Genomic DNA, 20,790 nt, shown 5'->3' on the forward strand with positions numbered 1-20,790 from the left:
ATGTCATACCGACAATTGGCAAGTGGTGCCGACTACTGGCAAAAAAAGCATTGTTTTAATAAAACTTCAAATTTATGAAATTTAATAAAAAGTTATAACACTTTATTTATTATTACAAAAACTATACAAAATTTCGAATCTGAATAAATTAACTTTGTAATAATTGAAAAGTTCCACTCAGAATGGTGAGCGATTAAAAACGCGAAAATCCTAAGAGTGCCGACTACTGGTACACTTACCCTACATCATAATATTACTATCAAACTTATAGTGAGTTGGAAGATGGGAAATATCGGTCCACTCCTTCTGGTAACTACCCCACAAAAGGTCGAAATTTTCAAATTTTCAAAAAAAAAACCTGTATGCCGGGTTGAACTTTAAATACCCTCTACCGTCTGGTACAAATTTGACAATTTTCAAAAATTTAAAATCTATTAAAAATTCTGTTAAAATCTTAAAAATACCGAATGTAGCCGTATATTAGGGTCTATACGACGACGTGGACCTGCATACGCAACTTTTGTCATAAGCCTGCACAGATAATTTTCTGGCATACGCTGTAGTATCCATTACGAACTTCAAATACAAAATTTGAAATAGTTTCCATAAATAATGTCGCTAAAATCATCAAAATACCGAAAATCGGGAGGAAATCGTTATATGGAGGCTATACGAAGACGTGCACCCACATGATCCATTTTCTGTCTTATGCTGTAGTCTCCATTACGAACTTCGAATACAAAATTTGAAAAAATTGCGGTAAATAATGTCGCTGAAATCATTAAAATACCGATTATCGGGGAGTCCTGCAGACATAATACACATTTGAGTAAATTTTTATCAACTTACTTCATTTCGTTCGGAATCTAGAGTGATTTCCGCAGACGGATAGAAGGTCGGACATTGTTGAGTCGGGGTATAAAAAAGAAATATTTTAATGCAAAGAAAGATCAAAGGATCACTCGATTTTTCTCCGATTTTAAAAATGGTAATAATTGCTACGTCAGCTACAAAAATGGACAATATCGGTCCACTCCATCAAGTACCTCCCGCCTAAGGGGTCAACATTTTGAATAATTATATTTCTTTTAAAATGTGATGTAAGAACCCGAATCTTTAAACATCACAAATCATAATATTTTATTAACCCAAGATCTAGTGTTAAGATAGGGAAAATCGGTCCACTACGTCTGGTACCTGCCCCACCAACAGTCAAATTTTTGAATATCCAAGAAGCTTATAAAACGAGAAATTAACATCAGATTTCACTCAAATTTGTCACATCACAATATTTCTATCAACGCAAGGTATTTTATAAAAATGGTAGACCCCACCCCACAAAGGGTCCAAATTTTGAATAACCAAAACGACAATAAAATAAGAAGAAATAACCTCTCCTACAAAGCGCTCACCATATTGAAAACAAACGCTCACAATCATTTTTGCTAACGCAAGACCAGTTAAGAAGATGATAGATATCTGCCGACCTATTCTGGTAGCTCGCCCACAAGGGATCACAATACTTACATCTGCCATAACTTGCGAATTCTTTACATCTTGCTATATCTAAATATTTCTCTCAACCAGAAACCTGATATGAATATGGAATTTATCGGAATTTATGATTGCTTGTAATTTTGCCCATGCTAGTATTTTTCCGAATTGATGAGAATTGTGCAATTCAGTCCAGCGGCTCTTGACTTATAAGCGGAATAACATCAACATTCATTTTTTTTATATAGATTGTACCTACTTCGCATATATCCGATATCTTGGTTATCAGTATCACTGTAATGGTCAGGAGTGACCGGTATTAAAAATATTCGCGATTTTGTGAAAATTCATCTTTTTATAACCTCCACCATAGTATGGAGGGTATATTAAGTTTGTCATTCCGTTTGTAACAGCTCGAAACATACATTTTATACCCCACACAGTATATATATTATTGATTAGCATAAAATTCTATGTCGATTTAGCGATGTCCGTCCGTCTGTCCGTCTGAGGAAATCACTCTAGCTTCCGAACGATATGAAGTAGTTTGATAAAATTTTACTCAAATGTATATTATGTCTGCAGGACATTAGGTATTGAAAATGGGCCATGCAGATCCACGTTTTGATATAGCCCCCATATAATGGTACCTCCTTATTTTCGGTATTTTCATGACTTCAGCGCCATTATTAATCGGAATTGGTTCAAATTTGGTATTTGAAGTTCGTAATTTGTACTACAGCCTAAAACAAAAAATTGTGTTTGCAGGTCCACGTCTTCATATAGCCCCATATAACGGCACCTCCCGATATTCAGTATTTTCATGATTTTAGCGACATTATTCACCGGAATTGTTTAAATTTTGATATTTGAAGTTCGTAATGGGTACTATAACATAAGACAGAAAATTGTCTGCCTAGATTCACGTCTTCGTATAGCTCCCATATAATGCTACCTCCCGACATTAAGTATTTTGATGATTTTAGCGACATTATTCATCGGAATAGCTTTTGGTATTTGGAGTTCGTAATGGAAACTGCAGCTTATGAAAGAAAATTGTCTGTGCAGGTCTACGTTTTGGTATAGCTCCTATATATAATGGTACTTAGTTATATTATTTATTTTGATTACATTATTCACAGAATGGCTTATGACAAAAGTTGCCTATGCAGGTCCACGTCGTCTTATGGACCCTAATATAAGGCCTACATTCGGTATTTTTAAGATTTTAACCGAATTTTTAGCGGAACATTTTTTTTTTTTTTTTGGGTGGGGAGGGTGGGTTTTTCAATATCGGCCCGGCCGAACTCATAAAATTTATGTTCTATTTCACCCGCTAAATTTTTGACCGATAGCCATCCAAATTGGTATGCTTCTGCGTCTATAATTGTGTCCTGTGGAGCCAGTGCAAATCTCAGGATATTTTTTTGTTTTTGGTACATTTTAACCCGTAAATATTTAGCGAACGTCTCCAAAAACAATAGACTTCTATTCTGACCGTAAACCAACCGTGAGAATCAGGCCATAATTTTGATCTGTAGTGTGATTATAAATTAACAGAGACAAACGGACAGACCGACCGACATACATAGCTAGATCGACTCAGCTTGGCGCTATAGATGGATCCATATATAGTTTCCAATGTCGGAGACCAATATTTTGAGGTGTTACATAATTTTTGGCCCAATCAAACTTGTAACACCCCCAACTCACAGTGTTGTAGGGTATAGTAAAAACCAGTCATATTTGGAAGCTCTCCTGCCTACACATTCAAAATTTATGTTGGCCAATCGAAGCGAAAGTTAGCATGAGGCTAGAGCTTCGGGCTGGGCAGAAGCCTTAAAATTTTGATGGTCATCGGGTAATATTTAGTGGTTGAAATAGACCATAGCATTTGCTATAAATAAAAGTCAAATTTTCCATTAAACCGCGAATATTTTTAATGCCGGCGAAATCACAAATAGACGAACAGGTCAATTCTGAACGTTACGTAGATGCCGATAGTAAAAATATCGGATATATACAATGTACATATACAAAGGAAGGGGATGTTCGTTAGAATGCTTATATCTCCAGAATGGCTGGAGCGATTTTTACCAATTTTGTCAATTTAGAATGCCCTTTTGGCATAAAAGTATAAAATCTAAAAAATCGCATAAAAAGATGCCAATAATGATGTTCATATAGATTTTGTAATGTTTTGTGACATTTTTTATTTTTTCATTTTTTTATCGCATGCGATTTGTTCAATTTCATTTAAAATATTGAAGTGTATATTTTTTCACTTTATAACAAAGGTTTGGGTTATTATTTATATATGTACAGATTGCAATTATCGTTCGATCCCCACGAAATTTTTCATAAAGGTAGAGTTAGGCTCAGAAGGGCTAAGCCTATTGTTTTCAAAGATGTCCGCAATATATTTAGGGGTTGAAATAAACCAATAACGAAAAATGTTCCTGATTTTGCAGCCGAAATAGAAACCAAAGGACACTTAATCTCGCATGAAGTTAGAGTTTAGGACAGCGGGTAGAATGGACCACTACTTTTGTGTGAAAAAATACCAAATTAACCAAAAACAGAAAAATATTCCTGATCACACAATTGAAACCAATCGACACGCCAAGAGAGTAAAGGACAGGGAAGAAGTCCTAGCATTTTAGATGCCAATGGGTTATATTTAGCTGTAGATTGACCACAACAACTTACAGCACGACGGAGTGCGCAAATATTGGGAATATGTCCCTGTGTTCTATGACATAATTTCAAAAGCGAAATCTTCCAAAATATATTTGGACATAAGGGGGCTTCTAATATATTTTAGTGTTGTAGGGTTATCACATGGTCGGCCCCGCACGACTATAGCCTTTGCTTACTTGTTTTATATTTAATTCAATACTTTTTTTTTATTTTGGCCACAAAATCGATTCTGAAATCACTTTGTGGTGATATACTAAACATTTAACACATTTATCAATTGATTGGTATTTTGGGTTCGTAAAGGGCGCACAGTTATCTATTTACAGGTTACACTATCCCCAAATTTTTGGAATCTAACTTTCAGCTCCTTAAAAACATATTCCTGGCGTACGCCTTACAAAAAAAAAATACTCTTCTAATATTTTTAAATAATTCCAACTATGTCATGCCTAATGCACCATAGTTTCGTTTTAATGCCTGCTGTGAAAGGCATAACCGACTCAAAAACATTTTAAACCAGGCAGCCAACCTTGCATACAAAACAATCGTAAAAACTAAAATTGCATTGTTAAAATACTTGCCCTAAAACTATATTTGCTTCGCATTAGTATTTCGAGTAATTAGGTGATATAAATATAGTTTACAACCTCTTCGAGTTAATTTCTGTCTAAGGTATAAAACAATCAACATTTCTTAGTCAAGCGTCAGTTAGCCATTGAACTTCTGTATTGCCACAAAGAAATATCGAATCGTTAAAGAAAATGCGTCCTTATATGTCCTTGATTGCTATTTTAGCTGTTGGTGTCATCCTTGTTGATGCTGCGCCACACAAACACTCGGGCCATGGTCATGGAGAGGCTACCAGTTATGCCGTTGTAACCAAACATGAAGATCATCATGACGGTCATCACGGAGGAAGTGGATATGGTCACCATGGACATGGCCACCATGTTGAACATCATGGTATAGGTGGTGATCATTACGGTGATGGTCAAGGAAGTGGTCATCACGATGATAGCCATGATTATCACAGTTATCCTAAATATGAATTCAATTATGGCGTCGAGGATTCCAAAACCGGTGATGTCAAAAATCAGTGGGAAACCAGAGATGGCGATCAGGTTAAGGGTGAGTATTTAATGATCTAGAGTTCTGTATTATGATTTATTTAATTATATTTTTTTATTGCATTTATAGGAAGTTATTCTCTCAAAGAATCCGATGGAACAACTCGTGTTGTAAAATATACTTCAGATAAGAAAAATGGATTTGAGGCTACCGTTGAAAAAATTGGTCATGCCAATCATGCTGACGAGAAGCAAAATCATTATGACCACGGACATTCCGCTAACCACGACGATTATTATGGCCGTGGAGAAGCCAGCAGTTATATAGTGGTCAAGAGCCATTAAAGAAGGCCAAATAAGACTACCGAATGGAGAAGGAAAGAAGTAAATGCCGATATTCTGCTTATAACCTTGTAATATTTATAAATCTATGAGATAGTAGTAATAAATAAGAGATATATCAATCGACAATATAAGTAGAAGTTTGCCTAATTATTATCAAGGGAAATAGCCTAGATATTGCTTTTCGTTCGTAATTAATCATTACATAGGGATACATCTTTGCCATACAGGGTGAGATAAAAAAGTCAAACACCGTTTTTTTACTTTTTTAAATTTATTGACTGAAAGCAAAAAAAAAAAAAAAATGTCGGAAATAGCATCAAATTTTAGAATAAGTTTAGATTTCTTCGAACTGGTCAATGAAACCGTCACACGCTGCCCGAATGTTGGTCTGCGGTATTTTGACACATTCTCGGCGAAGCGCTTGCTTGAGGTGATCGACACTTTGGTATTTTTTAGTGTCAACCTGGCTTTCCAAAATACTGCAGACACAATAGTTCAACGGATTGGTATCCGGAGATTTTGGTGGCCATTGTGCACTGAAAATGAAACGAGGAACTTCTTTTTATAACCATTCTTGGGTGGGGATGGTGCTCAGTCCTGTTGGAATGTCCAAGGTCTGCGGCTTTAATACACCCTCCATAATATTTTCGCGATAATATTCGGCATTTATTCTGATGCCACGATCGATTAATACGAACAGAGAGCGACTATTGACTGTTATGGCGGCCCACACCAACACCATGGCCGACTCTTGAATTCTAGTGGCCAACCGAAGGTGCACATTTTCAGCTGACCTCTTGGCAAGTAAACACGAGCATTTTGTTTGTTTTTTTTTTTTTTTTTTTCATCGGAGAAAACCAAATTCGGAAGTTTACCACTTTCGGCCAAGCGAAGCAACTCTTTAGTTCTTTTGAGTCTATTTTCTTTCTGTTTCGGTGCAAGTTCTTGCACTTTTTGGAATTTCAATAGCTTTACCCCGAGCTCAATTTTTAATAGTTGCCGAATGGTATATATATATAGCTTACGAGCCATTTTTCGGCCACTGCGACGTTCGGTCTCAATTATGGACCAATCTTCATAAAATTTTGCAAGGTGCTAAGGTTAGGGTCATAATAGAAGCATAGTGTGTTTGGGGATATTCACAAAATATTGGTAGATGAATTGGACAAATAATTTCCTGATTTTTCAGTCGCTCTTTAGATCATAATGGTTAGGGTTTTGGATGGAACTGAAGACTTCCATTTTGGATGGTCGCCAGATAATATTTAGCTGGTAACATAATTATTATACCCTTAGCCATATTCTGTGCCTCATCGAAATAACGATTTTAAATCCTAGGTCTCTTTGGATTGAATCCGTTTCATCAGGTGCGTACGATAATTTTGGAAGGAATTATCCGACTTGCGTGTACATCGTAATACTTCACTTATTATCGATGGAGTTCGGAGATGGGTAATATCGGTGCACCCCTTCTGGTGTCTGCCCCACAAAAGATCAACATTTTCAAAGCAAAGATGTGAAAATTTGCAAACTTTCCAATTTTTATCATAGCTCAATCAGATACGAAAATTGACAATATCGGACAATTCCATCAGTTAGCCCCCTCCACACCGTTCAATATTTCTACTAATACAACCGACCACATCATCTGGTACATCCGCCACAGCGTATCGAAATTCATTTTAAACTTCACACAGATAGCAATCCACTCCTTTTGGTACCTACCACACAAAGGCGTCAAAATATTGAATAAGCACAACACGCATAAACTGCGCAATAAACATCCGATTATCTTCAAATTTCACACATCTTAATATAGAGGGCAATAAGAAAAAACTGCAACCAACTTCAGACTGCTGTCATTTCTAAGTCACTCGTCTGACAATTGTTAAAATGACTCCAGTGACAGCTCAATATATTGTTTAAAAGCGTACAAAAGCATTTTGGTGAGAATTTTCCAGAAAAAATTATTCATTATGGAATTCAAGCGTGTTAGTGTAATTTCTTTATACTTGGCTGGAAAAGCACAAGCGCATTTAAATGTGAAATAAAATAAAGGACTCAGCACCATCGCACTCAGCACGCTCCACCCAAGAATGATTGCAAAATGAGGTTCCTCGCTTCATTTCCAGCGCACATTGGCCACCAAAATCTCCGGCTATCAGTCAGTTGGACTATTGTGTCTGAGTATTTTGGAAAGCAAGGTTGGAACTAAGAACTAACAAAGTGTCGATCACCTTAAGCATGCGTTTCGTCGGGAATGGGCCAAAATACCGCAGAACAACATTCGGGCAGCGTGTGACGGTTTCGTTGGCCGTTTGAAGGCCATAATTCGTGCCAAAAATTAAAAAAAATGTAAAAATTATGGCGTTAGACTTTGTTGCAGTTTTTTTATCTCACCCTATATCGGGTTCCCCTTTTGGTACTTAGGACTTTTGGTACTAAACAGGTACCCATATACCTGTACCGACAGATTTAAGTTATTTGGGTGTTTTAGTCACAGATTTAACGCGAATTTTGTGTACATTGGCAGTATGAGTTCCCATTAGTTAGGAAACATCCTTGCCTAGAACTGTCAATAAGTTTTGATATAGACCTCATATAACTATAACACCATATATTCGATATTTTGATGATTATAATCATTACTCACAGGATTTGTTTAGAATTGTGTACCTAAAGTCCTTAATGCGTGCTAACATCTGTGACAGAAAATTGCAAATGTGTGACAGAATATCAGGGTAACCGTTAAATGAGGGCTTGGCACCTACATGACCCATTTTTTGTCTTAGTTGGTAGTAACTTTATTGAACTTCAAATACGAAATTTAAAACAATTCCGGTGAAAAATGTTGCTAAAATGATCAATATACCGAATATTGGGAGATACCGTTATGTAGGGGCTATACCAAAACGTGGACCTACATGGCCCATTTACGAACTTAACATGCCTACTGGCAAAATAAACATGTATGCAAAATTTTAGCCTTCTATATCAATTCGTTCGAATGATAGCATGATTACAACAGACTGACGGACAGACAGACATCGCTAAATCAACTTAGAATTTTACGCTGATTAAGAATATATATACTTTGTTGGGTCTGACATGAGTATTTCGAGGCGTTACAGATGGAATGACAAAGTTAATATACCCTCCATAGTATGGTGGAGGGTATAAAAAGAAAAAACTAAGTTCAGCTAGTTACTTATAAACCCAACTAAATGAATATAAGAAATCAAATATTTAGAATAAATGTTTAAGAATTCCAAATATGTATTCCAATATCTTAAGAAATTCGTTCATTCTTCATCACTTCTACCGAAACTTTATCGTAAATTATCGTGTTGTAGGGTATCACATGGTCGTCCCCGCCTAACTTATCTCTTATCTCTTAACCATAATTTCAACTCCTCAATTTTCCAAGATCATTGCCAAAAATAGGGAAAAATAAACATTTAAATTATTTTAAAATATCGCTAGGGTGAGATCCGACAATTTTGATAAAACGTTTCAGTTTACCAAAAAGTTTGCATTAAAAGCTTAATATTGCTTCCGTTTGATGCAATCTGCAGATAAATTTAAATAAAAGCCTTAAACTGAACAGGTGCATGCAAAAGGGTGCTTACTGAAATTACTCAAGATTTTTCCCAAACTCACCATAAATGGTTGTCTAAGAACAGGTTTGTGATAGATATCTTGATAACATTTAAAAAAGAAATACAAAAATAATTCTTTAAAGAATGGTTTGTAACATTAATTGAAATTGCAAATTTTAATGGGTTTCTTTATAACTTGGGAATTCATTTAATGCAATAAAATCTGTTAGATTAGGAAACTAAAACATAATGGCTTGATAGTTATCACACCTGATTTTTTACTGATTAGCACTGAAGTTATTTAAGATAGAGATTAAAGAAAAATCTGCAAAAAAACTAAAGTAAAATATTTTAACATTTCCGTTAGCTTGAGAATTTCTTATGATTTGTCATTTACGCGTACTTATTTTATGCCTGCATAAAAATATAGTTAATTGCAAATTAGATCACTAAAAAACTTGCGAAATTGGTATTCCCTGGTTTGGTGAAAGATTTTGATATAAAACGGACAAAAATTCAATACCATATCAGTTTCCAACCGAACGTCATAGAAAATTTGTATTGCGGAACAAAAACGAGAGAATGCGTTTGGTAATAGCTTTATTTTCAATTTCCGTAATTTATGCGGTACCTTTTCCCCACAAGGATAATATCTATGCTCTTGGACATAATGTTAAGGCCACCAGCTATGTTGCGGTAACCAAACACGAAGGCAAACACGATGATCATAATGGACATAATGGAGAGAAAAATCATGGCTATGATGATTATAAAGCAAAAAGTCATCACGGATATGGCAAAAACGAGGGACATAATAAAAAGGCTACCAGTTTTGTAACTATCACCAAGATCAAGCATCAAAAAGATAACAATTATGGTCAAGAGAGTGAGAGTAAGCATGGATATGACCATAATTATCATGCAAAAGGCGAGATGCACCATTTAGAAAATGAGGGAAGCAAGACACTTCGAAAAGAAACTACATTTTTTGTTACAACCAAACACGAAGATAACGTAGATGGTCATTTTGGGCTTCATCAAGGATATGGCAACCATGCTGAAGGACATACCGGCGGCTATGAGCATCAAGGAAAAGAGAATCAAGGGCAACATCATGAAAAAGCTACCAGTTTTGTCACTGTGACCAAACACGAGGATCATCATGGCGATAATAGGCATCAAGGTATGGCAGGCATGAAATACAAGAAAAATCATGGACACGAACAACATGGGAAAGCAACAAGTTTTGCCGTCGTAACCAAATATGAAAATAAAAATGGTAGTCAATATGGCCACCAACATAAACATAATCACCATACGGCAGGATATGGATTCGCTCATGATGCTGATAATCAAGATGTAGATGCAGCTGTAACCAAATACGAAGATAAGCTTAATAATCACAAAGGATATCGGTATGTTCATGGACACGATCAGAACGCAGAAGGACCCAGTTTTTCGATCGAAACCAATCATAAAGGTAAACATAATAGCTATGAACACGATCATAATGAGCACCACATATATAACAAGCATGAGGAACATCATGGAAAAGCAACCAGTTTCGCCACTGTAACTAAACACGAAGTTAAGAACGATGACCATTCTGGACATGACTCTCATACAAGGGGTTACAAGAAACACGAATACAATCATGGACACGAACAACATGGAAAAGGTCCCAGTTTTGCTGTTGTAACCAAACATGAATATAAACATGGACATGGACACGATCATAAGAAGCTCGAAGAATACAGCAAACACCAGGGACATCATGGAAAGGCTACCAGTTTTGCCTCTGTCTCCATACACGAAGGCACACATGAAAATGATAACGGAGAGAAAGTCAATAAGGAGTACCAAAATGGTCATGGCAATCATGCAGAAAGTCATAAGGAGCACAAGGATAATCATGGACACGAAGAGCAAGGAAAAACTTCGGGCTTTGTTGTTGCAACCAAACATGAATATAATCATGGACATGGACACGATCATAAGAAGCTCGAAGAATACAGCAAACACCAGGGACATTATGGAAAGGCTATCAGTTTCGCCTCTGTCTCCATACACGAAGGCACACATGAAAATGATAACGGAGAGAAAGTCAATAAGGAGTACCAAAATGGTCATGGCAATCATGCAGAAAGTCATAAGGAGCACAAGGATAATCATGGACACGGAGAGCAAGGAAAAACTTCGGGCTTTGTTGTTGCAACCAAACATGAATATAATCATGGACATGGACACGATCATAAGAAGCTCGAAGAATACAGCAAACACCAGGGACATTATGGAAAGGCTACCAGTTTCGCCTCTGTCTCCATACACGAAGGCACACATGAAAATGATAACGGAGAGAAAGTCAATAAGGAGTACCAAAATGGTCATGGCAATCATGCAGAAAGTCATAAGGAGCACAAGGATAATCATGGACACGGAGAGCATGAAAAATCTTCCAGTTTTGCTGTAGTAACGAAACACGAATATAAACATGGACATGGACACGATCATGAAAAGCACGAAGAATACAGCAAAAATAAAGATCATCATGGAAAGGCCACCAGTTTCGTCTCAGTAACCAAACACGAAGGTATGCTTGATGATCATGTCAACAAAGATCATCAACGTGGGCATGCTTATCATGTGATAAGTCAGAGGAAATATGCCAAAAATCATGAGCACCATGGGAAGAGCTCTAGTTTTGTTGCCATAACCAAACATGAGACCAACAACGAAGGAAAAGGACACAGCCAACGAGAGCAATACGAAAGTAACAAACATCAGGAGCATCAGGGCAAGGCTACAAGTTTCGTCTCAGTAACCAAACACGAAGGTAAGCACGAAGTCCAGAACGAACATCAAGACAAAAGCAAACATCAATATGGTCATACTTATAACGGGAAAATCCATGAGCAACACGAAGAGAGCCATGTAACCGAGAAGCATGGAAAACTGACAAAGCACCATGTAAATCATGGAGATGCTCATAAATTTCAACACAATCATAAAGAAGAGAGTCATGGAAAGGGGCATCATATAAAAAATCATGAACATAAAAAACACGAGGAAACCCATGGAAAGGCTACTAGTTTTGTTGTTGTAAAGAAGCATGAAGGCAAACTTGAAGATCATCAGACCAAAAACAACGGATATGGTTATCATACTGAGAGTCATGGCCATAATCAATGGGGTCATAATGGAAATCCTAAATATGAATTTGAATATGGTGTCAAGGATGGCAAAACCGGCGATATTAAGCAGCAATGGGAATCCAGAGATGGTGATAACGTGAAAGGTAATGCCTTTAATTTGCCTGTATTAGGATTATATTTTTATACCCTCCACCATACATAGTAAGGAGGGTATATTAAGTTCGTCATTCCGTTTGTAACTCTTCGAAATATTCATTTTAGACCCATCAAAGTATATGTATTCTTGATCAGTGTAAAATTCTAAGGCTAAGATTTAGCCCTATCCGTACGTCTGTTCGTCTGTTGTAATCACGCTACAGTCAAAACGAATTAAGATAGGAAGCCTAAATTTTGCACAAATCTCTCTTTTGTCCCCAGGCAGATCAAGTTCGAAGATGGGCTATATCGGTCCACGATATCGTATAGCCCCCATATAACGGTACCCTCCGATATTCGGTATTTTGATGATTTTAGCAAAATTTTTCAATGGAATTGTCTGAAAATCCACAGAAGGAGTCCCTTGTGAGCACTTTACCCCCTGAAAGAAAATTGTCTTCATAGGTCCACGACTCCGTATAACCCCCATATAACGGTACAACCCGATATTAGGTATTTTGATGATTTTAGCCACATATTTTATTGAAATTGTCTTAAATTCCACACAAGGAGTCCCTTGTGAGTACTTTACACCCTGAAAGAGAATTGTCTATATAGGTCCACGATATCGTATATCCCCCATATAACGGTACCCCCCGTTATTCGGTATGTTGATGATTTTAGCCACATTTTTCAACGGAATTGTCTAAAAAGCCACACGACGTGTTCGTTGTGAGTACTTTATACCTTGGAAGAGAATTTTCTATATAGGTCTACAATACAGTACCCCCGATAATCTGTATTTTGATGATTTTAGCCACATTTTCCCATGGTATTGCCTGAAAATCCACTCCAGAAGTTCCTTCTGAGTACTTTATCCCGTGGAAGATAATTATCCCCGATATTCGGTATTTTGACAATTTTTCAACGGAATTGTCTGAAATTCTAAACAAGAAGTTCTTTGTGAGCACTTTACCCCCAGACATAGATTTGTCTATATAGGTCCACAGTATCTTATATCCCCCCATATATCAGCACCTTCCGATATTAGGTATTTTAAAGATTTTAACAGAATTTTTAATGGATTTTATTTTTTGGATATTTTCTAATTCTTCCCAAATGGTGGAGGGTTTTCAAAGTTTTGCCCGGCCGAACTTACTACTTTTTTACTTGTTATAAATAAATATTTACTTTCACATTTCCAGGCAGTTATTCTCTCAAGGAATCTGATGGAACAACTCGGCTGGTGAAATACTCTTCGGACAAGAAGAGCGGTTTTGAGGCTACTGTTCACAAAATCGGTCATGTAGAAGAGAAGCAAAAATTGGCAAGCATGGTAACTAAAAAATGAAATCAATCGCTCTAAAAATAGTTAATAAGGCAACGCAATATCGAAAGTCCTACTAAACTTAATCGAATTTTTAAATTAAATGATTAATTATTAAACTGTATATTATAAATAAATTTTGTGCATTAACAATATACAACCTCAAAATCTTAACTCGTATTCAGCAGTTTTTGCCAAGATATTTTTACAAAATATCTATTTACAGTCATATGGGCTGTAATAGGGAGAGGCTATATAAAAGATGCTATATATAAAAAATATAGGGAGAGGCTATATAAAATCCTACACCGCCATGATTTTTTCGCAGTTCTTACCTTCTTATGGCCAGTATTAAGTGTTACACTATTTAGAGCTATTGAAAACGGATGGGAGCTATATTCTAAAATAGGTACATATTCTGCTACACTTGATTAATAGGGCTCACTTTTTCTAGTTGGAACTTGACTGTTACAAGGCCCTCTATGGAATAAGTGGACTCATTAAGCTTTATTGGGTTCCAAGACATGACAATATGAATGAAGTGGCTGATGAAATAGCTCCGACCGGATTATAGTCGATTGATGCGGCTGTTATACTGCCAAAAGACTATATGTCAACTGCTTCAAAAAATCTGTCATCGTAGAGGCTGGAAACATATGTCACTTGGAAACCAGTTGCAGAGTTGGGATGCCATCTGACGGGTAATCTCGAGGAGAAGAAATTATCCCTTCTATCACTTAGTAGATCTGATTTAAGAATCATGGTAGGAATACTGACTGGTCAGATTTTCGGCATACAATTTTAAACAATTAAAAAAGCTGAAAGTTCAGCCGGGCCAAACTTTGAATACCCTACTCCATTTGGAACGATTTTGGCAATTCTCAAAAGCAATTAAATCGGTTACAAATTTTGTTAAAATCTTAAAAATACCGAATGTAGATGTTATATTAGGGTCTAAATTCATCAAAATAATGAATATCGGGTGGTACCGTTTCATGGGGGCATTATGAAAACGTGGACCTGCACACACAATCTCCTGTAATAAGCTGTAGCATCCATTACGAACTTCAAACACTAAATTTGAAACAATTCCGGCGAATAATGCGCTAAAATCATCAAAATATCGAATATTCGGAGGTACCGTTATACGAAGACGTGGACCTGCATAGACAATCTCCTGTCATAGGCTGTAGCATCCATTACGAACTTCAAACACTAAATTTGAAACAAGTCATGTGAATAATGACGCTACAATCATCAAAATACCGAATATCGGGTAAATTATATTAAATTCGGAAGCTAGAGTGATTTCCACAAGCTGATAGACGGACAGTCGGCCCGCACTGCTAAATAGGCATAGCATTTTATGCAGATCAAGATACTTTGTGGGGTCTAAAATTTATATTTCGAGGTGTTCAAATGTAATGACAAACTTAACATGCCTTCATAATATGGTGGAGGATATAAATATACAAATAAATATAAATATACCAGATAGGATCATTCATATGTAGTTATATTTAACCAGATGAGAAAACCGAATTTTTAACCAAATTTGAAGGACTTACTTCTAGGCGAAATTCGGTCGGATGTGCTGAAATTCATCCCATTTGGATGAACATGGCGCACAATAAAATACAAATCGAACGAAAGTGTACATGGGAGCTATAACCAAATTTGGACCGATTATCAACAAATCATTGGTGGAAAATTTCATTAGAGAATAAATACAACCTGCAATTTTTATACAAAATACATGAACAGATGGAGGAACAAAAGCCATTTCGAATTTGTGAGAATTAATAAGTTCCGCACAGCCGTTCTCGAGCTGTAAGTGGTCTTACTAACACCCCCTTCTTTGATATACATAGAATGTATATATTTTGCTATATAGCCGGATGTCAGCATCAACGTAACGGTCAGAAGTGACCTTTTCGTGTATTTGTGATTTCGCCAGGATTAAAATTATTCGCGGTTTAATGGAAATTTTCTCATCTGTTTACATCTATTTCACCCGCTAGATGTTGTTCGATGACCATCCAAGTTAATAGGCTTCTGCCCACCCCTAATCTCTAGCCCCATGCTAAATTCCAAGTGGAATAGCATATGAGTGTGACTTCTAGAGCAAATGCAAAATCAGGTAAATGTTCTGTATTTGGTCCATTTAAAAGCCCACATATTTTGCGATCATCTCTAAAAACAAAAGGCTTCTCTTCTGACCCTAACCACAACCATAGCCATTAACTTATAATTACGATATCTAGCGTAATTTAACATGGACGTACGGACGGACACTCATGACTAGTTCGTCTCAGCTCGGCGAAATAGGAAGATCCGTACATAAAATCATATCTGCAGGACCAATATTTCGAGGTGTTACATAATTTTTGGTCCAATCAAATTGACTTTAGATCAACACCTTGTGTTGTAGGGCATAATAACAACATTGGTTTAAGCCTGACTATCTTGAGACAACAAAAATGTGCCATAAGTATTCATTTATTACCGCATACTGGTATATTTGCTTTTAATAAATTATACACTTCATTTTTAAAAATGTGACATTTATTTTAGATAATCTCAACCATGAATTTCGAAGTTTCCATTCAACACACAGACATCTCAAGAGTTTTCAGTGACCGTAGTAACCATTATGTTCAGCTTTTCCGCCAGCACCATTAGCTTGCCCAATTTTATGAACTGTGGCCTCAAAGCCATTCTTCTTGTCCGAGGTGTAGGTAACAATTCGAGTTGTTCCATCTGATTCCTTGAGAGAATAGCTTCCTAAAATTTTTAAAAAATATAAAAAAATATTTAATACAATATTGGGAATAAGTATAGCGCACACGTACCCTTAACGTTATCGCCATCCCTAGATTCCTGATGCTCTTTCACATCACCAGTTTTTGAATCTTCCACACCGTAGGCGAATTCGTATCTGGGATGGGAGTTGTAGTCATCACCATGACCATCTACATGGCCATGACCATGACCTCCATAGTGATCATTTTTAGCACCGTCATATGCTTTCTGTCCACCATGTTGACCGCCAGCCGCATCTTCGTGTTTGGTTACAACTGCATAACTGGTGGCATGACCACTACCTCCACTGCCAGATCCAGGTCCATCGGAATGTTGCTTATAGGGAAGTGGCCCTGCAATGGTCAAGGCGGCGCATGTAGCCAAAATTGCAAATAAAGTTATGGCGAAACGCATTATGTGGCCGTGCTGTAGCAGTAGCTGTATAGGTTTCGAAGTTCAATGGGTAACTGATGTTGAATTGCACTTTTGCCAACTAATTTATATTTTTCAGCAATGTACATAAGCAGTGTAATTCGAAAAAATATGTATTCGAAATGTGGTGTTGGTAATTTTGTATCTAATAACTAAATATTGTGGAAACAAGGTCAATGCCAAATTACTATTGATTTTATCTAGAAAAGTCATATATTTTATTTATTCCGATTTGGAGAATAATCTATGATTTTCTTTAAAAAATGAATATATTTTTAAGATTCCTTAGAGTTGATATAGAGAAAATTTAAGCTTGTTTGTTACACAGGCATACCTATTATTGATCACGAAGAATTTAATATATTCACAAAATATAAAATAACTTTTTTAGATTCCCTCCTAGTATGGAGGGTATATTAAGTTTGTCATCCCTTTTGTAACACCTCAAAAAAATACATTTAAGACCCCACAAAGTACATATATTCTTGATCAACATAAAGTTCTATGTCGATTTACCCATTTCTTTCTGTCTATCTGTTTGTCTGTCGAAATCACGCTAGCTTCCGAACGAATTGAAGTAGGTTGATAAAATTTTATTCGCATATGTGTTTGGTCTGCAGGACTTTTGGAATTGAAAATGGGTTATATAGGTCCACGTCTTCGTATAACCCATATATAATGGTACCACCCTATATTCGGTATTTTAATGATTTTCATTTTGTTTCAAATTTCGTATTAGATGTTCCTAATAGGTACTACAGTCTGTGAGAGAAAATTGTGATGTTGGTCCGGGTCTTCTTATAGGCCCCACATAACGGTTCCTTTATATCTTCGTTATTTTGATGTTTTTGCGACATTATTCATTGTTGTTTCAAGTTTCAAATTTGAAAATTGCAATGGCCTATGTGCAGGTCAAAGTCTTCGTATATAACCCAATATAGCGGAAACTCGCTATATTCGGTATTTTTAAGATTCTAACAGATTTTTTAACGGATTTTATTGTACCATCCACCTTGAAAAGGTAGGTGTATTAACTTTGTCATTCCGTTTGTAACATCCCTAAATATTCGTCATAGACCCCATAAAGTATGTCCGTCTGTCTGTCTGTTGTAATCACAATACAGCCCACATTATTTGACGTAGAGCTTTAAAATTTTGCAGTACAATTTGTATTGTGTCATGGATGGTTGGTATTGAAAATTAAATATTTCTGTCCATGTTTTGGTATAACCGCCATATAACGGTACCTCCCAATATTCGGTATTTTGATGATTTTTGCCACATTTTTCCACGGATCTGTCTAAAAATTGGAATTTTTTGATCATAACGGGTTCTAGTTCCAGTGGCGAAACAATGTGTGTATAGGTCCACGTTTTTGAACAGCCCCTTTATAACAGTATCTCCCAATATTCGGTATATTGATGATTTTTGACACATTTTTCCACGGATTTGTATAAATATTGGTGTTTGTAGTTCGTAATGGGTTCTAGCTCCGGTGGCAGAACATGAAATATTTAGGTCCACGTTTTTCTATAGCGCACATATTACGATACCCAGCAATGTTTGGTATTTTGATAATCCTTGTCACTTTTACCCACAAAATTGTTTCAAATTTAATATTTAAGAAGATTTTTCTTTACCCAAAGGTGAAGTGTATTAAAAGTTCGGTCCGGCCGAACTAAATGTTATTGAACTTGTTTTATATTTACGTATTTATTTATTTATTTATTTTTTAATTTTCAAATTCGTTCCAAAGGGTGGATGGTATTCAAGGCCAAACATACTGCTTTTTAGTTGTTTTTCATTAGAGTCTGGTGAACTAACATAGCTTTTATTTTAACTACAGTTTTCTCCTTAGTACTTATAAACTTTCTAATTGCATAATTGACCTTGAATGTGTTGTTAATGGGCTTTCTCTGTTGCACTGCCAATTGCTTCCAAATGTAATTACCACCGTTAACAGTAAGAGTATAAAACAAACAACTAAATTACATTCCAGTATCAGTTTCCCATTGACCATTGGTTTTTACTAATCATCCAGTTTCTAAAATCTACATAATGCCTTCTCCGATGACCGTGTTTACTTTTTTGGCTATTTGCATTGCCTTATCTGTAGCTGGACCTCTTCCTTATAAGCAGGACGGTAGTGGTCATGGAGAGGCCACTAGCTATGCTGTTGTAACCCAACACAATGACAAGGGAAGTGGTTCGGCAAAATACGGTAAATCTGACGTCCATTCTGGACATGGTGATGATCATTCGGGAGATTATTACAGCTATCCTAAATATGATTTCGCCTATGGTGTTGAGGACTCGAAAACCGGTGATATCAAAGAACAACAGGAATCCCGAGATGGAGATAAAGTACAAGGTAGGATTAGATAACTGGTTCCTTAATTGTATATTAATTTGGAAATTTTATTTTAATTGTAGGAAGCTATTCTCTCAAGGAATCCGATGGCACAACTCGTCTAGTGACATATACTTCCGATAAGAAGAGCGGTTTCGAGGCTACGGTTCATAAAATTGGTCAAGCCAATGCCGGATCCGGTTATAAGCATGGTCATTAAAAACGATACATATATTGTTGGAATTTTGGTTCATAATGTGAAAAGAGGAACATCTAAATGTCGAGTTAAATAAATTGAAAATATTTTCATATTGAAAAAAATGGTTTATGTATGAGCTTGACTTTTTTCTTAATATAACTAGCGCCAAAAGTGAAATCCGCTATTTTTAGACTTGTTTGTTATTATTACCTATACTATGGACGTGGATATATTGGAGATATTTATTATAACCTTGATACCGATTTAACTGCATTTTGGCTCTTGGGCCATTCGACTTTTTGACAATTTTTGTTTATCAAAAGTGAAAAATCTCATTCCAAAAATTAATATCGACATTTTTAGATATATTGTGAAAGGTATAAATCGAATCAGATTTTGATATATGTTGTCGCCTGACCTCACTTTCATTTGTAAAAAATTATGATTATGACTATCATTTACTATTTTTAAATAACGTTTTGTAGAAGAGTTTTACATAAACTAGTGTGAAGTTTGACCTTAACCCTGAAAAGTTTTAACGTATTTATAAATTTCTGACGTTTAGGTAAAATATGGATCAATATAAAATTCTAAGTAGATTTAGCCGTGTCCAGCCGTCTGTGAAAATCACTCTAGCTTCCAAATGGAATGAAGAATGTAGATGCAATTTTGTTTAGATATATTTCAAAATGTATTATATGTCCATGTTTTGGTATAACCCCCATATAACGGTACCGGCTGATTTACGATGATTTGAAGTTCGTGATTGGTGTTCCCTTTTATGACAGGAAATTGCTTATGTACGTCAACATCTTCGTATAACTCCTATGTAAGTAAACCTGCAAGTATTTGGCATTTTCCTTATTTTGGCCACATCTTCCACAGGAATAAATTCAAACTAAGAATTCGGAGTTCGTAATGGATACTGTTTTTTATGACAGAAAATTATCTGTTATGGTTCACATATTCTTATATTCCCCATATTATGGTGTCTTACGATATTCGATATTTTTCTCGATTTTAGCCACATTTTTCGTGCTCAATATGCACTCCACAGTACTGATCTTTGGTACTAAATATCAGATACAGCCCAAAAATACCTCTGTCATTTTTTTTTACAAGATCGGTTAAGATTTGATCGACTACAAATTTAGTGAAAATTGGTTCAGATATAGCCATATATATATA

The 20,790-nt window shown here is 36.0% G+C and overlaps 4 protein-coding genes across 4 annotated transcripts; 3 read left to right on the forward strand and 1 right to left on the reverse strand.

Annotated features, from left to right (window-relative positions):
• Positions 1 to 4,905: 4,905 nt before the first annotated feature.
• Positions 4,906 to 5,645, forward strand: LOC131803909 (adult-specific cuticular protein ACP-20-like). Its single transcript, XM_059125811.1, has 2 exons — positions 4,906 to 5,322; positions 5,392 to 5,645. Exons 1-2 carry the CDS (start codon positions 4,956 to 4,958, stop codon positions 5,604 to 5,606), a joined length of 582 nt encoding a protein of 193 aa, XP_058981794.1. The 5' UTR covers positions 4,906 to 4,955; the 3' UTR covers positions 5,607 to 5,645.
• A 4,142-nt stretch (positions 5,646 to 9,787) lies between these two features.
• LOC131803872 (filaggrin-like) lies at positions 9,788 to 13,843 on the forward strand. Its single transcript, XM_059125672.1, has 2 exons — positions 9,788 to 12,500; positions 13,698 to 13,843. Exons 1-2 carry the CDS (start codon positions 9,788 to 9,790, stop codon positions 13,841 to 13,843), a joined length of 2,859 nt encoding a protein of 952 aa, XP_058981655.1.
• Positions 13,844 to 16,451: 2,608 nt separating this feature from the next.
• LOC131803873 (adult-specific cuticular protein ACP-20-like) lies at positions 16,452 to 17,035 on the reverse strand. The gene is made up of 2 exons (XM_059125674.1): positions 16,672 to 17,035; positions 16,452 to 16,603 (listed from the first exon to the last, which is right to left on the reverse strand). The coding sequence occupies exons 1-2, from the start codon at positions 17,033 to 17,035 to the stop codon at positions 16,452 to 16,454; spliced, it is 516 nt and encodes a 171-aa protein (XP_058981657.1).
• Positions 17,036 to 19,111: 2,076 nt separating this feature from the next.
• Positions 19,112 to 19,708, forward strand: LOC101895703 (adult-specific cuticular protein ACP-20-like). The gene is made up of 2 exons (XM_005177758.3): positions 19,112 to 19,424; positions 19,487 to 19,708. Exons 1-2 carry the CDS (start codon positions 19,112 to 19,114, stop codon positions 19,621 to 19,623), a joined length of 450 nt encoding a protein of 149 aa, XP_005177815.1. The 3' UTR covers positions 19,624 to 19,708.
• Positions 19,709 to 20,790: the final 1,082 nt, after the last annotated feature.

This window comes from Musca domestica, unplaced genomic scaffold (assembly GCF_030504385.1).
Source record: "Musca domestica strain aabys unplaced genomic scaffold, Musca_domestica.polishedcontigs.V.1.1 35, whole genome shotgun sequence".
In the NCBI taxonomy this organism is placed as follows: Eukaryota; Metazoa; Arthropoda; class Insecta; order Diptera; family Muscidae; genus Musca; species Musca domestica.

Bases quoted from the DNA above. Each gene is read 5' to 3' on its own strand.
- LOC131803909 (XM_059125811.1), top strand. From the start codon at position 4,956: ATGCGTCCTTATATGTCCTTGATTGCTATTTTAGCTGTTGGTGTCATC. The intron at 5,323-5,391 runs GTGAGTATTTAA...TTGCATTTATAG, and splicing joins AGATGGCGATCAGGTTAAGG to GAAGTTATTCTCTCAAAGAA.
- LOC131803872 (XM_059125672.1), top strand. From the start codon at position 9,788: ATGCGTTTGGTAATAGCTTTATTTTCAATTTCCGTAATTTATGCGGTA. The intron at 12,501-13,697 runs GTAATGCCTTTA...TCACATTTCCAG, and splicing joins AGATGGTGATAACGTGAAAG to GCAGTTATTCTCTCAAGGAA.
- LOC131803873 (XM_059125674.1), bottom strand. From the start codon at position 17,035: ATGCGTTTCGCCATAACTTTATTTGCAATTTTGGCTACATGCGCCGCC. The intron at 16,604-16,671 runs GTACGTGTGCGC...TAAAAATTTTAG, and splicing joins GGATGGCGATAACGTTAAGG to GAAGCTATTCTCTCAAGGAA.
- LOC101895703 (XM_005177758.3), top strand. From the start codon at position 19,112: ATGCCTTCTCCGATGACCGTGTTTACTTTTTTGGCTATTTGCATTGCC. The intron at 19,425-19,486 runs GTAGGATTAGAT...TTTTAATTGTAG, and splicing joins AGATGGAGATAAAGTACAAG to GAAGCTATTCTCTCAAGGAA.